We start from the raw sequence: 11252 nt of genomic DNA on the forward strand, positions 1-11252 counted from the left end.
ATAATTACTGTACGCCATTTATTATTCATATCTGCAGCTCTTTGGGTATTGGTCTGTACATAACTTTCGTCATTTCATGGGTCAAAGAAACCGACGTTGACTAGCTAACAATAGTAAGGTTAGGTAACATAAAGTAGATTATATTGACGAAGCTGTGACTGCTGATGTTTACGATAAAGCGTGTGATTCATTGGGAGAAAAGCTGGATGCAACGTTACTATTGCTGCTGCTAGCTTAGCTATTTGATATGTAGCCACTAGCCAATGCCGGGATGTAAAGCGCTGGCTAGAAGCACATATACAAGGGTGTTACTCCATTTAGATTTTATTCAGATGCTGTTCTGTACTGTTTGCTTTTAATTGTGTATTTTAAACAGTTTGGAAATTATACTGTAAACGTAAAATTGCCCAAATTATACGATTCCCCACATTTCCCATCTGTTTTGAAGCGCACTCGCGTACCCGAGGTAACACAGTTCTCGTGGGATTTCTACGTAAATATCGCGAGATGGGGACCAGCGTGCATCTTCCTACTTCAGTTACTGTTGTGAAGCTGCGGAAAATCTCCCTCGCAAGCGAAACTGCCAGTTAGTTGTACCAGACTGCTGAATTATGTTTACACGTACACAGATTCTAGTACAAGCAAATGCTTATTCTGCTATGTAAACAAGCGAAATCCATCAAGACAGGCATCAAATGCATGTGCAGTGTTGCTGGAACACGAAATCGGGCTTCTCGAAACTCATCGGTGAGGAGGTGAAACGGGATAAATCCTGAAGAAAAGGAGAAAACGGCTAGGATATTCTGGAGCGACTGACTGGGCCTCGTGGACTTAATTTTCTTCGTTTCTATCATTTATGTTGCTTCTATCCTGCTTGAAAATAGTTATCAGGTAGACTTCCTGTTCTAATAACGTTGAACAGTATGCCCTCAGGATGATTTGAGGCTGCCTTTTGTTTGTTTCTACAGACACTTCCATGGGAAGTGGTGAACAATTACCTGAATGAATTGGAATGGAGCAGTACTGGGTGGAGGAATGACTTTTTTGTCTTGAATTGGAGCCAGAAGTCCACGAGGGAAGTAGAGTTCAAATAAACCCGGAATTTAGCATATATGTTCCTTTTAAATGTCGGTGCAGTGTAGCCGATCTACTGCAACCTTATATTGAAGCAAACTTTGACTCGTATGAACGTTAGAAGTTCGCTGGCGATTAACAAAAGGACTAGCTAACTTTCAAACCCGTCTGATGTGGAAGACTGCCAAGATATTTCCCAGGAGGAAGTAGCGTACACACTAGACTGTTAGCGTGCTAGCACAAATCCACTGTGTTTTCCTTCATGGTTGGCTACACTGCGATAACTTTGTTTACAAATGTACAAATTTAAATGTGTTTAAAAATAAGTTTACACATTTTGACCAGTTTTGATTAATGGTCAAGTGGGCATATGATGGGATAACGCCTGATGATGCCTGGTGTTTAAGATTAAATACTTTTTAGCTAGCAAGCTTAATGTTGCTTCCACAGCGGTTGCTTCCCAGTCTCACTCAGTTCAAATAGAACATCCTGTTTCCTTTGCTGTGTGGAAACGATACCCTCGATTGCATCCCTGGAGCTGTAACGTTAGCTGGTTTCTGCACTTATCTGGCATTATATTAATTAGTGTCTTTTGCAAGAATTGAATGCTGCCCGCCCTCCATGGTTTCTGTCGACGGCTTGTCGAACCTCGTCCACACCAGCACCACTTGGCTCTCTTTGGGAGGACGTTTTCAGTCGAATCAGTGGAATATTTGTGTACGATTTCCCCCACACAACTATCCCTGGCTAGCTACCTGGCGTAATTGCTGCGATGAACCCGGTGGATGCCACTGCTCTGTATGTTTCAGCTTGTCGTTCGGTGCTGCAGTGCGACCCCCAGGACCCACAGTCCTTAGCCGAGCTGTTTAAGCTCTTGCCTTTCTTCAAACTGTCACTGTCCTGCCTTGTTTGCGGTGAGTTTTTTTTGTTGTTTTTTTTGTATTCCAAATATCCAAATATACCCTATATATATATATATATATATATATATATATGTCAATTTGAAATGAATTCAAGCGTATGCTTGTTGGCCCGTTCGTGTTTTGCAGTCTATATTGACATTGTGCGCTGTTTTTGAGAGCGATTGAACTCTTACTGCTTTTTCCGGAGAAGTGCAAAAAAGCCAAGTTAGTTTAGAGTATAGTAACGTAACGCGTTTTTTCTCTCCATGCAACAGCTAACGTAACCAATTCAAAACAATATTTCCTAAATGTAACGTTATTAGGATATGTTTTATAGAATATTATTAGGCCCTGGAAAATCCAATGGATTGAATTGTGGATCCTGAAACATGCGTGCACCGTATGTGTAATCGAAGACGTATGACAAGATGATTTTTTTAATTCTCCAAGGCTATTCGAGGCGGCTTTGTGTAACGTTACTGTTGCTGAATGAATAAAGCAGTCCATTTAGACTGACATTTTCCAACCAACGTTAGCCACATATATTACATATAGTACACATGTATGTTGGACCTACGTTTCCACCGCATATCAGTTCAGAAACTATCCGTTTTCTATGCAGCTCGCTTCTTTAATTTATAAAGGTTTTAGTACTTTAAAACATTCTAACGTTAGAGGCGGAGTCTTTACAAATCATCAGAATGTACATTTGATTGGCTTAGGAAATCTCGTTTTTATATTGATTTCGTTTTTATGGTTTTATTTCCGTGGACCCTGTAGGCTAATTGTATCGCTCTTTTTCTGTTCATTGTATTTGCATGCATGTTTAATTGATTAATGTATTACTTTTTAGTGTCATTCAGGGTTGTTGGCGGACGTTCTCGCGTTCACTTTCAGTTTCATGCAGTACCCATGTATTTAATGCTGTAGCATTAGTGTATCGGCTGTACTCATTTCACTAGCGTGTTTGGATGTTTAGATGAGGTGGTCTACTAAACGCTCGAGAAATTCAAATCGCGACTGACAGCCGGATAACAGAGACGTTAGTTGATTGCCACTGGAGTTCAGACCGTCTTATGTGCACATCTCCAAGGAAACCTAAGTCACGAATTCTGAAAAGCCTTCGTATCTGGAGCGAATCAAGGGCATGGATCTCGCTTTTCATACTATCCAGCGTTGCTAAGGAAGCCAATATAAATGCGCAATATCAATCTTATGTGATCCTTAATGGGACCACCTATAAAAACTCACAACCCATAATTTGATTTCATCTATGATGTAATGTTTTCACAGTATCTTATTTAATGATATCATGGTTATTAATTGTTCCTGTATCCCGTTCGTGGGATAATCAGGCGTGGGCTCCGTGCATTTGCCACCGATTTAGATTGGTTAATCGCATTGCTTAGGCAACATAATTATTCCATTTACTACACTTGTAAATATGGCTTTTTGAAGTTTTTACCGGCCAAAACATATTTAATGATGTTTTTTTTCTTTCATTTACCTTTTTAGGGAATTTACTAAATGACCCAATGGCGCCAACCAACTCATCTTGCCAGCACTATGTTTGCAAAGCTTGTAATGGCAAAAAGATGAATATGAAACAGTCATGCAGCTGGTGTAAGGATGAGCAGTTTGAAGAGAGTAAGCAGCTTTCTATTCTGGTGGAATGTTACAAGAAGCTCTTTGAGTACATTGCAGAGTCTTCTTTGGCACATTATATCACTAGTTCCGCTGAAGACTATCCAGAGGTTTTAGAACTGCTGGAAGAGGGGTTGTCATGGACCGAAAAGGGGTTGGACGAGCCCTCCATTTCGGTGTCCTTGAGTTCCTCCCGTTCTCCGACGCCTTCAGCCTCCGAGACGGACTGTGGCGCTCAGCCGGAAGCTTCCACAGATCTCCGGGAGCCTCTTCCTGACACAACGGTTTTCACGACCAGTGGCGACAGGCTTGAAGACTTCATTGCACTTGGTGAAGATGAGCTGGCAGCCAGCAGTGTGCCTTCCCCAGAGGCCGTGTCTGCCCCCGTTGCCATGCACTGCGGAGAGAGCCCGAAACCACAGAGCTTTACCGACAGCCTGGTAGTAGACTCCGAACTGGTCGACGTATGCGGCCTCGACGAGGATGTCGACCATGGCGACGGCCCCCTCCTGCTGAGCGTGGAGGAGGTGCTGCGGAGGCTCGACCCCAGCCCCGAGGAGGAGGGAGACCCAGAAACCTTCCCAGGGGCGTCGGATACCCCAAATGACCTTTCTCTGCACCCCTCTGTACAGGACCCTGAAGTGCTCGCTCCCTGCCACCCACAGCCACCCTCCTCTGGGATTTCCTGCTTAGCGGCCACGCCCAAGACTGTACGGCTGAACCGCAAGCGGTCGTGGTCGGAGGGCGACAGCGAGAAGATCCAGCCACTGCCCATCTCCAACATTATCCACGGGCCTCCTGCAGCAGCGGTGGTGGTTCCTGTCATAGTTAAACAGGAGGCCGATGACCCGGCACTGCCAACAGCCACAGTGACCAATGGGAGCATGGCCAAAGTTAGCAAGTTGTTGTTGGTGCCCAGCAAGGGTTTTAGGAAGAACCCTGACCATGGGGCCAAGAAGCTTTACGCAAAGTCCAGACCGACCATTCCCAAGAAGGACAAATCGAAAGACCGTCTCCCTGGTCACAGTTTGGAGTCGGGGAGCGTCAACAAAGCGGTCTACAAGAAGACCCAGGAGAAGAAAGGCTGCAAGTGCGGCCGGGCCACCCAAAACCCAAGTGTTCTTACGTGCCGCGGGCAGCGGTGCCCGTGCTACTCCAACCGCAAGGCCTGCCTGGACTGCATCTGCCGGGGCTGCCAGAACTCCTACATGGCCAACGGCGAGAAGAAGCTGGAGGCCTTTGCCGTGCCCGAGAAGGCCCTGGAGCAGACCCGACTCACGCTGGGCATCAACCTGGCCACCATAGCGGTGCGGAACGCGGGCGCCAACGGCGGCGTCCTCAACATGTCGGCCTGCTCCCCTGTCACAGCCTTCTTCGCTGCCAGCTCGCATGAGGGCGACATTTTCGACGAGAATCTAGACATGAGGTTTTAACCACTGAGCTCTGCCTACAAGGTCACCCTCGTGCACCATATTGTTTTGTTATTCTTTAGGAGGGCTGTGGAAATGGGGCATTCACCACAATTAGGCAGCTACGGTTCTGGTCCAGTTAAAATGAATAGTAATTGCCAAAGCTCCTGTCTATAAATCCCTTGTCATGTATTTTGTCTTAATTGCTGTTGCAAGGTTAAGTCGGAGTGCATTGCTACTGTAAGGTTTTTTTCCTGCAGGGGGTTTATACATCGTGATCTTTGGCAGAGTAATGTTGACCTGATTGTTGTGTGTCATGCTCTGTGCATCAGCATGAAGGAAGCGGTATCTGGAATGTTCTTCAAGGCTAGTTGTAATGTATAATCTTGTGTACGCTCATCAAATTGCGTTTGAAAACTCATTTCAGGAAATACTGCATTGACATCTGCGATGTTTTTTTTTTTCTTTTTCTAAAATGGAAGCCTTATTGAATTCTACAGATACCATTTCAACACACAGGGTAGACAAATTCAGTTTGTGCAATGTCTTCTAGCCCTGTCTTATTCGTAATGGTTTCTGTTTGGAAAGCAATTGTCTGTTTTCTCTTGTGGCTTTGAAAAATCTATTGTAACACATACTGGAATGCTAAAATAACCAGTCTATCTGTCTCCACCCCCCTCCCTCCAAATGTGAAATGTTTTTATGTAGTACAGCTCAAACCCATGTTTTTAATATTTTAGATTTCCGTCCGTGCGGATGAATGACTCATGTTGCATTCTGCAGGCACAGAATGGACCTGGCTGTCACTTATGGTGGGCATCAGACTTTCCTCTCTTGTAGGCAGGGGCTCAGATTTTAGCACTTAACTTGATTAACAGGCCAAATAACGACCAAAGCTACTTGGTAACCATAGAAACATCGCCACGCATCAGTAAAGGTAAGCACACAGTGCACACAAACACCAGGCTTGTCTTCATATTCACTGAAAAGCGAAAACAAAAGAGCGATGATTTGCGTCAACAGCCATTCTTTGCAGTACAATACCAGTGAGTTGAAGGCTCGGAGGAATCTTGCAGGGATTTGTGGAATGGAGTAATTGAAAGGACTATTTTCAAATTTAGCTTAGAATTCTATGTCTGGGCTGAACCGACGTCTCCTGGTTTTAAGATCCTGGACACAGGGAATAGAATGGCGGATTGGAGGGTGTGCATGCAAGGTATATCCTGAAAGGTCTGATGCATCAAAGACAACAAATGTTGTAGGTGGTCCAGCTCCTGTTTTCAGCACGTAACCATCTGTTTTTGTTTCTGGGCTTTTTACAGAAAAACAAAAATCCATAAAAATCCTTTCTGCCAGAATTGTTGCAAGCCTCCATATGTACGTTGATGTGTTTTATTTGGATTTTGTTCACCCAAGCTTCTACTTCACACAGTACAATTTCTCACATGGCATGCTTCACAGTTCTTCACCTTGTGTACAGAAGTCTTAAAATTGATGAATGTGCAGGTATTCTTGGACAGGTGTAATGGTGCACATTGCTCTGTAGTTTTATCTGGTGTCATTTCCAGTGAATGTGCTTTTGAAACGATAGAAAAGCAATGTGGTTTGTGTCCAGTCTGTACTTTTTCCTGTTTAATTTGTAAGCGATGGCAGAAACTATTTTTGATAACAAGTAAACATTTAAAAATATTTTGTTGTCTTGAATTATTTTCATTTTTTTCATGTGTGAAATACTCTCCATTAAGATGGTTGATTTGGGCTCCAGCTGACTAGAAATAATTGGAAAAATTGAAGGCAGTTTGACCAGATGACCCTGGTCAGTCTCATTAAAAATACCTAACGCATTTATGGTATTATTCTTGCAGAAAATCCAGGTGTGTTCGATCATTGGAAGTAAGGTTCATACATAATTCTAATTGTTCTGCCTCTGTATTTTAGCCACAAGGGGGCAGTGGAAGCCAGTGATTGTACTATATTGCATATTGAATACATACGATCTGATTTGAACACAACGAGTCTTTACAGATGGGGCATTTTGTGTAATTGGAAAATGTTCTACTTGATGTCCTTGCACAGAGGAGGGGCTTTATGTGTAGTGAGCAGGCCAGACACTTTTTATGGAAAATATGTACAGATTCTGAGAGAATTTGGGGAATTTAACAGGGGTAAAAATATGTCTATCATAACTGCTATTACCCAGTAGGGGATGGTAAAAGTGGCCATTAAAATGGCCTTGCATTTGCTGCCTTCTGTCCTTGACAACCAAGGCCCTGTGTAAGGGGCTTGTTCATATGCTGTGTTAACCAGTCCTGACAGAATCACAGTCTTGGGGAAGACCATAAAGCTGACGCCAGCAAATGGCAGCCGCTCATTCAACCACATGCTTCTCTATTGGTCAGGGAGGCAGGGGATATCCTGCTGACTTTGGCTCTCGCTGCTGCTCCCTCGGTGACACTATGGCCGGCTCCTGTTCCACCCTAATGAGCTCCAAGCCACAGTGGGCTAGCCAATCCGCACTGATCTTGGCTGTGAGTCATGTGACTGGAAGGGAAGGGTGCCCTGACTGATTTGGGCCAGGGGGGATTCCCCAAAACAGTATAAAATATGGCTTTCCATAACAAAGAAGAGTATGGAAGGGCGCGGACCTGCGGCCTGTTCCACTAAGCAGGATTACAGAGTCAGCCATGTAACTAGACCGAGTAAAACCTGGGACAGTCATGTTTTACATCAGTCTATTCTAGATTTTGCAGGGTCCAGGTTTTACTCGGTGCCTGAATCCTCTTAACTACGCAATCCTGCTTGGGGTACAGGCCCCTGTACCTTTTTTTGTTTTAAATCTTATTGGGGATGGAGCAATTGTGCTCTTCTAGAAGGTAAATTGTAAAGACCAATAAACTGATAGCTTTGTAAGGCAGTTAGATTACTTCATTGTTCTGGGTAGGGCACGGGATGTGATTGTTATTATGAATAACAGAAGCTTGTCTATGACTGGTCCAAATCGGTCACGTGTCGTGGTTAGCCAAGTGTTTACAAAGAGCAAAGCACCACACCCACACTATGCAGGCTAGACTGTGCCATTTTCTGAATAGTCTGCCTTTCTCTGTGGAATTGTACAATTGGACAGTGGTACTGTCTATTGCAGGGTCACTTCCTTGGCAGCAGTCTGGAGAGAAACCTTTAATTGATCATTACATTGTTAGAAGTATTTAGCACCTTACATGAGATTCCAAGACTCCCCCACTGAGGAGGGGAACCCACAATACAGGGTTGCAAACCGGAGTAACAGTTCTTTTGGCACTGCACTGCACTACACTGCCACTCCATGTGGTGGTGTGACTATTGAGCAGGACTGCACAATTCCAGTCCTGGAGGGCTGATCTATGTGCTGGTTTTTGTTCCAACCAGTTACCTTAATTTTTGTTTTTTGTTTTGGATACACTCACAGTCTGTGACTGTAGCTGGTGCTTATATACATATCAGATTTAGACCTGATTGAGTTAATTTAATAATTAAGAGCAGAAGTTGCTCATGTCTAAACCAGGGGTGCACAACAAGGGCTGATCCATTTCAGGATTTTGTACCAACTTAATTATTTAATTAACTGAGCCATATCATGATATGACATCTGTATGAGCACCAGCTACAGACACAGACTGCAAGTGTAACCTAAAGATGTTACTGTGCTCCAGCAAAGGAGTGAACCAGCAAAGTTTATAGAATTGTCAGAAAACAAACTAAAGTAATTGGTTGGAATGAAAATCTGCATGCGGACCGGCCATCCAGGATCCGAGTTGTGCACCCTTGGTCTAAACTGATGACTGGCATCTGCATACAAGTGGAGAGTAACTTTACCATCAAGGAGCACTGAGCACTGAGCAAGTGTTCATCATGTGGATGGGCTGATACAAATGAAGACATCTCTATTATAAAAATATTTGTGGATGCTCATAGGGCCTGCTATGGCCTCATGTGGGGCAGCCTGTAGTGTAGTGGTTATGGTACATGACTGGGACCTGCAAGGTCCCAGGGTCCGATCCTCGGTGTAGTCATGATAAGATCTGCACAGCCGTTGGGCCCTTTACCCCACATTGTTCCAGGGGTGATTGTCTCCTGCTAAGCCTAATCAACTGTAAGTAATTTTGGATAAAAGCCTCAGATAAGTAATATGTAATGTAATGATGACTGTGAGCAAAGCTGTTAGTGTATGAATCGTCTTCCAGTCATGTTTCCAAAGGATGTCTTACCAACAACATTCAATTTTTTGACCAGTACCATTTATTTCTTATGGCTTTAGCAATGCAATTACAAAAATATAAAAAATATACATTCAGTGCTTTCAAAAAAGTGCATTCAAATACTTCACAGTCAACGATATGCTTATTAATACAATATCTAGACAGGAATGTATTCTAAACAGGTCAGATTCTTTTCCCAAAAAAGACTTACTTAGTGTTGAGAGTTGTAAGTTGGGACTTACCTTTCTTTATTAGTATGCACAATTAAGTGCAACAAGTTAGACTGTTCTGTTCAATACAACCTGTCTTGTTCATCATGTTACTCAGTGATATCCACCATTTATTTTCCTGTGCCTCTCTGTGCTATTCCCTGATGAAGGCTGCAGTCCTTCTGCTTGCCCAGTGGTGATGCTATTTCTGCAACCACAGTTCTTGCCACTAGTATTGAACAAGAAATTCACAATAACATTGACAGAGGGTATTAAAGCATGCTTGAGGACAGCTGAACATTTTTGTGAAATCAAAATAATACATTTAAATTTTAAATTAACATTTTGGTTTCACAAAGAAAATTTCAGCTGTAGACGGCTAACAGTCATCTTAAACCATGAGATGACTACTAAATGTCACACATTTTGTGTCTGAAAAATGCTCACTCAACAGATTAATAAGAATTATACTATATACAGTAATATGTTCTTAGATATATTGTCATCGATATAACACTTAATTGAACCCCTCGCCATAAGGCTGAGATAACCGGCAAATGAATGACATATCCGCTGTCACAAGATTCCATAAGCAATGATGTCAGATTATGTCAAATTACATAAAACTGTCATACTTTTATTGCTAAATTTTATGACAGTAACATCTGTCCGATAACATTTACAGATAAAAGTATGACAGTTTTATATCATTTGACGTCTACTGACATCATCTGTTAAGCCATCTTGTGAACGCTGTTATGTCATATGTATACCAGTGTTATGTCAACCCTATGGCAAGGGGTTCCAGTAAAGTGTGACCATATGTTCTAGATATACAGTTATAGATATAGATATATTCTCACAGAGAAGATGTTGCTGCAGCTGTTCATGATCTCCCTTCCTGCAGTGCACCGTACTGCCACTTTGACTGTAACCAACATGGATCGTAGCCATGGCCTGGTCCTTTGTCCAGCACTTCCCCTTCACATACTGTGAAGATTCATCCCCGGATCTCTGACTGGCCAATCGCTTACCCACAAGGACCAGAGGGGCTAGCCCTGCTCACTGATCCAGAGAACCCTGAGATAAACCGGCCTTGCTCTTCTTGACCACGCTCCCTCAAGATCTCAGCCAGAAAGACAAATTTGGTAAAACAATTTGGAGCAAGCTGCTCACTGGACCAGTACCTCTCCACGACTGACCGACACCCACCTGGGGTGCACCTAGTCTTTATTTACTAAAACCAGCTTCAAGGCCCACCACTACGTGACCAAGAATGCGCCAAAGAAGCTCGACTTCTCATCCATGTCCACAGCACTGACATTGCTTACGGTCACGAAGATGCGGTCCCTGGTACTGAGCTGAACCACCCCAGCCTGGTAGATGGAGTAGAGGTCATACTCCGCATTTTCAGACCAGCAGGTGGTCCGGGCATTTTTCATCAGCAGAATGGGCTCAGAATAGGAGGCCACTTTTTTGTAAATGTATTGTAGCATCTGTGCATTCCTGGCTGAGCGATCGTCCTCAAGGGAGCGGGCGTGTCTGAAGTAGATTTGAGAGTACATGTAGTAAAGTCCGGCCTGGGGAATAATAAGCTCCCCATTGATCATTTTCATGTTGCGAAGGAAAGCCAGGCCTTTATCCGTCTCCCAAGACTCAATCTTTTGGCCCAGAACTTTCCAAGTGGGCGGTCCTGCAGCAACAGGGCCAAAAAGATAAGTTTAATATTTATTGCGTTTGACAAGTCTGAGACGTGACAGCTGTCGTGGAAAATGTGTG

At 43.5% G+C, this 11252-nt stretch overlaps 2 protein-coding genes across 4 annotated transcripts in view; one reads left to right on the forward strand and one right to left on the reverse strand.

Annotated features, from left to right (window-relative positions):
• Positions 1 to 515: 515 nt before the first annotated feature.
• msl2a (MSL complex subunit 2a) lies at positions 516 to 6718 on the forward strand. 2 transcript variants are annotated; one of them, XM_061244046.1, is made up of 3 exons: positions 516 to 891; positions 969 to 1988; positions 3492 to 6718. In XM_061244046.1, exons 2-3 carry the CDS (start codon positions 1847 to 1849, stop codon positions 5051 to 5053), a joined length of 1704 nt encoding a protein of 567 aa, XP_061100030.1. In that variant the 5' UTR covers positions 516 to 891; positions 969 to 1846; the 3' UTR covers positions 5054 to 6718. The 2 variants fall into 2 exon arrangements, with proteins under 2 accessions (XP_061100030.1, XP_061100029.1); XM_061244045.1 differs by having other exon boundaries at positions 516 to 1988.
• A 2563-nt stretch (positions 6719 to 9281) lies between these two features.
• LOC133129074 (tumor necrosis factor ligand superfamily member 10-like) overlaps positions 9282 to 11252 on the reverse strand; it is a 3580-nt gene continuing 1609 nt past the window's right edge. Inside the window, exons 5-6 of one of the 2 annotated variants that reach the window (XR_009708793.1) lie at positions 10337 to 11166; positions 9282 to 9702 (exon numbers count right to left, since the gene is read on the reverse strand). Coding sequence is in view for 1 of the 2 variants with exons in the window: in XM_061242898.1 (XP_061098882.1) it covers positions 10736 to 11166 (431 nt within the window). In the remaining variant the exon portion in view is untranslated. Of the gene's footprint in view, positions 11167 to 11252 lie in introns of both variants that reach the window. The other variant, XM_061242898.1, reaches the window with a different exon arrangement.

This window comes from Conger conger, chromosome 5, assembly GCF_963514075.1.
Source record: "Conger conger chromosome 5, fConCon1.1, whole genome shotgun sequence".
NCBI lineage: Eukaryota > Metazoa > Chordata > Actinopteri > Anguilliformes > Congridae > Conger > Conger conger.